At 35.1% G+C, this 9,464-nt stretch overlaps 1 protein-coding gene and 1 long non-coding RNA gene across 2 annotated transcripts in view; one reads left to right on the top strand and one right to left on the bottom strand.

Annotated features, from left to right (window-relative positions):
- The window catches only part of LOC109537170 (calcium/calmodulin-dependent protein kinase type 1), a gene marked incomplete in the record, with an annotated part of 24,008 nt that overhangs the window by 7,595 nt on the left and 6,949 nt on the right, over positions 1–9,464 (bottom strand). The window contains 1 exon segment of the mRNA XM_048661479.1: positions 5,359–5,493. Coding sequence (XP_048517436.1) covers positions 5,359–5,493 — 135 coding nt within the window.
- Positions 8,311–8,700, top strand: LOC125502642. The gene is made up of 2 exons (XR_007280409.1): positions 8,311–8,398; positions 8,501–8,700. It is a non-coding gene; the product is annotated as an uncharacterized LOC125502642 (long non-coding RNA).

Here is a 9,464-nt window from a genome sequence, read left to right on the forward strand (position 1 = left end):
TATTGAAGGAAAATGCAGTCTGGTAAACTTAGCAACCAGGTAAAAATCAAACAAGTCTAAAGATCCAACAGGTTCTATTTGAAGTTCACATAACCTATATTAGTATTAGGTACATGTAATGAAAGCGCAACTAAGCCGGTGTGGTAAGGTAATTCATAATAGAATATGAAATCCTTAAATTATTATCATTCGCAGCTTGTTACCGCCTTGAAATTATTAACTGCTACTTAAACCATTTAGGTAATAGGTTTCTGAAGGATGTGATGGTGTTGAATTATTCATTCTTTAAATATTTAGCCGTTTATAGTTTAAATATTAATGTTGAAGCTTGTTAAATTTTCGCTTCTTACAGATAAACAATGCTTTTACACGCGACGTTATGTCGATCTACATACATACACTTTTGCGTTTTTTTTATGACCGCATGACGAAGTTTGATTTCATATTTGGGTTATCAGTTTAATGGTTTAATTGGCATTGCCATTGCAACACTCATTGTTTGACAAGCTGAAAAATGAAATTCATTTGCACTGAGTGTATCCTATTCAAATATTAAGATAGTTTACAGTATGCGATAATGTTATTAATTAAGCCAGCAAATTAAACAGTTTTTCGAGCCAACCGCCTATTTTTGCTGAACTATTCTGCTAATGTCTATAAATTGGATACGCGTGTGTTCTATTGCTCTTAGGAATATACCGAAAATCACGTTATATGAGCGATACATGAGAGCAATGCAAAGAACTAGCTAGAACAAAATCAATGATAGTTTGGGTTATGAAAAGGCAACCGAAGCAAACGATCGGATCAGGACGGAGATACAAAGACGAATAACGCAAAGTACATATGATTATTGGAACATCGAACGTGCTCAGTTTATATCGACCGGGTGCAGCAATAAAAGCGATTAAATAAATAGAAAGAATGAATATGGAAATCACCGCTCTGCAAGAAATACGGGGGCCTGGAGTGGGTCATACTGACGTTAAGAATTCGGTTTTTCTATAGTAGAAATGACCAGACAGAGATAAGAGCACAGTATTAGGAAGAACTAGAGCGACCGATCAGAGAAAACATTTAGGGCACTCGCAGACGCATGACGACTTTTGTCGCTCGAATTAACAATGTGTGTGTAGTGAAGAACGCAGACAAATTTCAAACCTTTTCATTTGCAATTCGTGAAAAAATAATTCTTTACCAAAACCCAACAAAAAAATAACGATAATTAAGTTAATTTTATTAAATCTAATAACGTTTTCATACAACAATTTCGGTACGCATTATTAGTTACTTACTAACAACCTAAATTATTTTTCGAAATTGTGTATTTTGGTTCAGATTACAATAATTGAATTTTATTAAATGTTACTTAAATAATAACATGGTAACAATATGCAACGATATAAACAAACAAAATTAAATTTAAATAATCACTCTAATGTTAACTTAGCAGCTATTAAAAATGGCCATTCTTGGCATAATCGCAGCGAAAATTTTAATGAAATTAAAATTTTCAGACCGTAAAGTTTGCACTGAAATTCTTATTTGGTTAGAAATATTAAATATTCTTTCCTGAAATTCTTCGATTGCATTCGCTTCTGTTGAATATAGCGTATTTTTAAATGTTCCCAGAAGTTTTTACTTATTATACTTTTACTTACAGATTTTTATCAAGCGCCTTTAGATCGGGAGATCTAGGAGGCCACTTTATACGAGCTTTTTGACCTCTCCCAATCTAACGGTCTACAAAGTTTATACTCAGCCCCTCCTAAGAGTCTAGATAAGATCTGCGGTCCAATTAAAAAATATCATACTATTCCAGCGCAGACGTTGAGAGAAAACGAATGTTGGTATTTTGTTATCATGACAGAATTCATATTTTCGGCAGACCATTCGTGCATATTGTGGTAATTAAAAACGCTTACGAAAAAATAATAAAAGGTAAAAAACCTGGTAAATAACTTAAATAGTAGTAATTCCCTTTACAAGACAGACAAAACACTCCCGTTTTCGTTCCCCAACAGATACTTTACTAGAACACCTACAAACGCAACTGAACTAAAGACTAAGATCTATTCTACCCTGTATAAAAGTAAACTAAACCACAAAACCCTACCATAAAATGGCACTCAATTAGCTTATAATGTGTATTGAAAATTAAAGTTTCTATGTTTAACCGATTCATAGAAAAGCAACAAAAACTAATATTTTCCGCTATTTGGAAAATCAAATATCTCAACAATGACACCTCAAATTGAAAAAATTATCCTATAAGACCTCTCTAAAATGACTAGAAGAACACACTGTTAAAATATTTTAACATATTTACGGAACACCCTGTACATTATTATAATCCTAATAGTACGATAAAAATTGTATCTGTGGAAAACTAAAGAAGTCACAGTAATTGAATTGGAATCCTTAGGAATATTAGTAAAGCTGCCTAAACAATTATACAAAATATGTGTTTCGCTTAAATGTTCAGAATATTTTGTAATTTATGGTTAGCATATTGTGCAGTTGGTGTTTGGTGTTATTTATCTTCGCATGATTGCGCTACACTGTATAAACTTGAATTACACAAATAAAAAATCTACAGATATTTGAGTGTTGAAACTGATTGTTTCCAAACAATCAGTTTCAACACGGCGAAGATAAATAAATAGAAAAAAATGCCGTTAACGCGTTGAGTAGAGAACCATTAGCTCTATTTACCTTGAAATTCCTAAGGAAAACCACGATATTTTTTTTACTTTCCACGCATTAGAAGCAGTCGCAGCAAATATACAAGGGTATAGTGGACGACAGTGTCTTCAAAAATATCTAGGAATGAGACTAGAAAAGGTAGATAACTACTGGTTAGTCCGTCAATTAGAGAAACTCCGCTCTTTAATATCTAAAAATGTCATTGAAATTGCAAATTTCCCTGCCTTTTATGCATTGAAAACCCAAGCTGCCGATCAACTGAAATGCGTGAGCTGCATTTTTTAAAATGTAGATGAAATAACGAGGAAAGCTTGAAACGTGTGGTTAACTTGAAAATGTATGGTATTCATCCTGAAATGCGAATAAAATCACGATTTTCCTTGATTTGTCACGCATTGGAATTAGAGACAGAACTCCGACTAGAGCATTTAATAAAAAATATATTTTTTCATAAGAAGACAATTTTAGTTTTTGACTCCATCAATCAATGAAAATCGCATCGAACATTCACTGAGGTTTTCAGGCATTGAAAGCACGCCAATTAACGAGATAATTGAAATATTTTAATTTAGAAAAGTTTATGGGTGAAAAACTGGAAAAGATGGAGAGGAGAGAAAAAGTAGCGAATTGAGGTGACATTGAAACATTAAAAAGTCAAGCAGCAGAGCGACCAAAAGAAAGTGGTTTTGAAGGAAACGTTAGGAAAAAATTATTTTCCACGACGGCCTAAAGACCCGAAAAACTAGAGAAACGGAAAAATGTGAATAGTTAATGGAATTAACATAATTCCATTGATTTATTTTACAAACGCGAATAAAATCGCATTTTTTCATATCCACAGGCTTCAAATTGACGAAAACATCATACACCACCTGTTTCAAACATTTCTTGAAATAAACGAGAAAATCTAAATAAACCCGTTCAGCCCGTTAGGCGCTTGAATGAAGAAAAATACACTCTCTTGCAATGCTTTGAGAGGTGCACAAAAATAGCATTTTTCTCATTTTTCATATATTTCATATGAACGTACACCATAATACACCATTATAGGAATAATAAATTTAAAGCATCAATCAGCGGATGTGAGGTTCTCGACAATTAGAATTTTTGAAAGCTCTAAAAATTACATTAATTTTAAGAGACTTTTTTTATTTTTCAAAGCAAGCAAGAAAATTCAAGAATTATTTTTATTTGTAAACATGCATTTTGCCGAACAAAAATATTTGCATGAAAAAAGCATGCGTCTTTCTTAAATTGCACTAGCTACTAAAATCACTGAAACATCTCAAGCTGTTTCGGAAATATTTCCTTAAGTGTGTTTTTATCCACTCCCAATACCCATACTTTCACATCGAAACACCTTTCGACTACAAAGCAAATGGCCATTACTTTTCCGGGTAGAATCAGATTTTTAAATATTTTCATACAATTAATAAACCCCCTGTATATTGTGAATTAAATAAAATTGTTTGGTGCTGACGCGTCGTCTATAAACGTTAACCTACTTAACCCATGTCTACGTAATTTTAATGTGTTTCCTACCAATTAATTACTAAGTTCGAGATAATACGTACATACAATGTTTAATTAATAGTTCCATTATTATTGCACACCGTGCCATGTATGGCGTGTGCTGATTCAAAAGCTTTCTCATAAGAATGTGCTTTCAATAAATACATACATATAATTTGATAGGATCGGTTTGTATGGAAGAACACCTTTCTCTTCCGAGAGCAACTAATAATTAGGGTAACGGTAACTTAATCGATTCTGTATATAAAGGAAGATGCAACTTGGTATGAAAAGATCGTATGAATAATTCGATATTTAGCAAGCTGAAAATATTCTTTGGGAACGAATAACACAATTCGGACTTTTGCGTAGCAAATGTTGTTTTTCAAAGTTCGACTTCGTACGTTGATTAGGCAATTTTAAGGCCAATGCAAAATAGCGCCAACAGTGGCTTCTGATCAATAATATTACAACATTTGGGTTTATTTTCTATACGGCTTCTAATGGCTGATAACGTTTCGTATTGACCCTTGCTAAACATCTAAGTGTTGATCCAGTTTAACTTTCATATCACCAAAAATAGATACTATCATGACGTTAGTTAAGAAAATGAAGACGTACTTAGTAGTCTTTTTTGGCTTTTATCTGCCTTTAACTACAGTCAATATAAACAACCTGTTTTTATAACAAAACTTTTCAGTTCCGTACTGAGAAATGACAATGAATGTTAAATACATGAAATTTATACCGTTACATCTAAGATCCAGCTGTGTATGTTCCAGTGAAATGTTATTTTCAGTAGACCATAAATATATTTACTGCAGCCAAATTTTGTATGAGAAAGTAATCCTGAATAAACTGTGTATCTCAGTATGTGGAACAATATTATTATTGGCTTAATGAATGTAAAACACCATAAACTTTACATCCGTTTAATCTGAGATTTGGATAGTCTAACATCAAATACTTAAATAACGGCCAAAAAAAACAGAAGCAATAATTAGATGCTCCAGATTTATTACAGAAATACCGAACTATATGCATAATTAATTATAAGTAATTAGCTCATTAGTTGTAATAAAATAAACAGCAGCATTTAGTTGCTGGCATTATGGCACGTTAATTAATAGCACTTCTTACCGTCGCAGGACCTTTATTTCATTTTCCAAAGAGTCCTCTTTTCCTTTTAGAGCCTTTTTGTCAATTATTTTCACTGCATACATTTCACCTGGATTAGCTTTGCTCTCAGCAAACTTGACTGTAGAAAACGCTCCCCTGAAACAACAGAGATCATTGTAAGCATTATTTTCCATGTGATTAGAATACAAAAAAAACGGTATTTTTAAAAAGTTAATATTAAAGTAAAAATCATACGCAATATTCAACAAATATGTGCAAGGTGTGCGAAATGTATTGTTTATGGAATGTTTAAAAAGTGTAAAAAACATGAATTGTTCAAGAATCCAATCATCAACTTCGGAATAAGAAGGAACAAAGACGACGACAAATGCAACGAAAAAGGACCACGATTTTTACTACATGGAACATTCAAGGGCTCGCGAGGAAACTGAATACTATATTAAAAAACTTGCTTCACTAAACGTCGCTATAGCTGTTATCACTGAAACAAAAAAGAAAGGACAAGGCTCAAAAAGCCTAGGAACATACGATCATTTCTACAGCGGTTTACCTAAACAAGCAAGGGCGAAAGCGGGAGTGTTTGTTCGAATACATAGAAAGTGGCGGAAATACATCCCAACGTGGGAAGCCATAAACGAACGAATGATGAAGGTGAATATGACAATACATGGACACTGAATAGTAATTCTGGGGGTATACACAGTAAACGATGACACTTTAGTAACTTAAAGATAGCTTTTTCGAACAACTTACTGCGAAAATCACTGAAATTGGCAATTCGCGAGAACTGATAATTCTTGGAGATCTTAATAGCCAAACAGGGAAAAAAGAAAGAAATAACGTGGTCGGTAAATATTTGCGAAGAAGTAACGAACAACGGAAAAAGACTAATTGAACAAAAATATTAAATGGCTTCTATCCACACAAGGAGAGTCACAAGTGCACGTGGATTCAAAATGCAAGAAACCCAAAATCCATAATAGACGATGTAATAGTGAAACGGCAACAAAGTTGAAGATAGAAGACGTAAGAGTACAGAGGAGACCAACATTTGGAAGTGATCATTACTTACTAAAATCAAACATCAGATTCCAGGCATTCAAAAAGGAACAACCAACATCCGAAGGGAGTAATAGAGAATAAAATGACGAGGGACGATTCAATCAATCAAACGAAGGTATCAAGAAATGCATTCAAGAAGCAGCGTACGAAGCATTAGGAAGCTACAAAAGAGCAATCAGAACAAACCGTATTGGTGGGATTCTTCATCCCACCAATACGATTCCAACCATTGAAGAAATGATAAGAGAAAAGAAACAAAAATATCAAAAATACCCGAATTCAAAAAACCCAGAAGCTCTATCAGAATATAAAAAGGTACAAGCACCGGTGAGAAGGAAAATATGTGAAAAGAAAAACGGTGCTTGGAAAAAGAGGTTCCAAAGAATAAACACTTAGATAGGAGGAAGCAGAAGCTCAGAAAGTTGGAAAATAATAAAAAGCCGCAGGAACAAGAAAAACAGAGAAATCATATCACCAATTAAACCACAACAATCGGAACAGTATTTGCAAGAACTACTCACGGAAAATAGACAGGAATTCAAAGATATAAACGAATCGAACAACGCAGACAACATTAATGTAATCGGGTCATCACTCAGAATAACAATGGGCGAAGTAAGGAAAGTGTCCAAAGATTTGAAAAACGCAAAATCTCCGGAACCGGGAAATATTCCAGGCGAGCTCCTCAAATATGGCACAGTTATACAGAAATTTGGCAATACTAATCCAAAAATGTATAGATATATCGGAAATCCCAAGAAAATGGAACATATCAAAGATTAGCCCAATAAAAGGGGATAAGTTTAGATGCGAGGCATAGCGGACACAAGCACTATGTGTAGAAATTACGAAAAAATTCTGAAAAATAGAATAGAAAATGAATACAAATGAATAGAAGCAGAAGAGCAAGCTGAATTCCATGCGGGTAGATCAGTCGTGGACTATGTATTCATTCTAACGCAAGTTATAGAAAAAAAGATGGCACGCAACCAACAAATCGATCTCCTTTTTATTTGTGGACCTGAAAAAAGTTTACGATGATGTTTCATTAAGCAAACTCTGGGAAGTATTAGAGAAAACGAACATAAATGTAGAGCTAATTAAAGCCATCAAGATTATCTACAAACAACCCGTAATGAAGATAAAATCAGGAAAACAAATAACACCGGGCTTCATAGGATCAACAGGATTGAAACAAGGAAGCTGTCTGTACCTCACCGACCTTATTCAAAATATACCTGGAAGGAATCTTGAAGAAATGGAAAGAGAAGTATGGGTATACCACTCTCAGACACGACCTTGTATGCTCTCATTCGCCGATGATCAAGTGCTAATCGCGCAAAACCAAGACCATTTGAGCTATATGACCCGAAAGCTAATCGAAGAATATCAACACACAAAAGATAGCGTAAATGGTGATAAACGAAGAACAAACGATCTTGATATGGAAGGCGGAGTTACCATCAAACAAGCAAAAGAATATCGATACCTGGGAGTTAAAATCACCGACGACGGACTCGATACCGAAATCAAACACCGAATATGCCAAGGCAGAAAGAAGATCGCTCTTTTAAGTGCACTACTTTGGGACAGACGCTTCACCAAAGAAAACAAAAGGCTGATTTATAATGCGATTGAAAGACCATAACCACCTTCGGATCCGAAGTGTGGTCATTGAAAAAAGCTTTGAAGAAACGCGTAAAAGCAACTGAAATGGAATGAACAAGAGAACGCATACAAAACTAGGCAATGAGAGAAATGATGGGAATAACGCATTCTATAACAGATGACATCAAAAACAAACAACTAATATGGTATATACAAAGAATGCAAAAACACCGAATCCCAAAGCAAGTGATGAACTAAGCCGACCTGGAAGACCGAGTTAGACATTTCTGTCTATTCTTGACTTTGAGAGAAGGGCGTATCCCCGGAAGTCTCCCAGGGAGTCTCTCCTCGCTCACGAGTAAGCTCGCAAGTAAGTGTAATTTCAAATATGTAGCCAAATGGGCATTCAGCACCTCATTGAATCGCAAAATAAGTCTATGTTCCTTAAAGAGACTGAATTAGGTAAATGTAGCTTTCAGGCAAAATGAAATAGGCCAATGGAATCTATTGCAAATTGTGAAAAATCAAGGCCGCAATCGGCAAGCAAAAGGAAACACTGAGAGAATTTGTTCACATCGGGCCCGAAATGACAAAGCTGATTTTCGTGTAGGATCGATAACCAATGTATATGTAATGAATAATAAAACACCATCTCCACCAACTCTCTACAAATATTTTTGGACTTATTTATTATATGGACACAACCTTACAAATTCATGGTTTGTCAGAGCAAAGGACCTTGTCCCAAGGATGCCTTGGAGCCCCAAATTATTCCATGGTATCATCCACATCCTTAGTTATCAAGTCATTTAATATAATATTATTGAGTTCCTCAACTTTCATTTTAAAACTAAATTAAGCACAACTCGATAAAAAATTGATACACCCGTTACTCACGAACAAAACATAAATAAATACGATTTGAGGTTGGAAAACCCGGGCAGATGCCTTTTCTACTCGGTCATTCACGCTCCTTGGGGAGCAACTCCCTCGACGTGACGTGATGTTTGACGCAGACATAGCCATTTAAGGCTTTTTGTCTTTGCTGGTAGCCTGCAAGAGCCTTGGTGGGTTTGGAGTGTGGGTTTTGGTGGTTGCGGGACTGAGAGCGAACGAAGAAAGAAAAAAAAGTAGGGGTACGGAGCGAGAAAAGTAGTGGTTTGTGGCGGTTGGCCTAGAGTGTTAAATTTGGAAGAGTTAGAGAGTTTAGGTACTTTCCAGGAGGTTTGAGATGTCGGGAATCACCCGCCTTAAGCAGGTGATTCCAGGGGGGGTCAGCCATTAAACTTGTCGAGGTTAGGTATCGTTGGTTTGGGATAGTTTGGGTAAACGTGTCTTTTAGTGGGTTTGGGTGGTTTAGGACGCGAGTTTTGAAGTTTTCATGGAGCTTTGAGACGAACTGTTGCACGGTTTCGATTTGAAGGTTCGCGTGAATT

The sequence above is a fragment of the Dendroctonus ponderosae genome, unplaced genomic scaffold (genome assembly GCF_020466585.1).
Source record: "Dendroctonus ponderosae isolate FM_Combo_2020 unplaced genomic scaffold, Dpon_F_20191213v2 Dpon_F_20191213_1, whole genome shotgun sequence".
NCBI classification, from domain to species: Eukaryota; Metazoa; Arthropoda; class Insecta; order Coleoptera; family Curculionidae; genus Dendroctonus; species Dendroctonus ponderosae.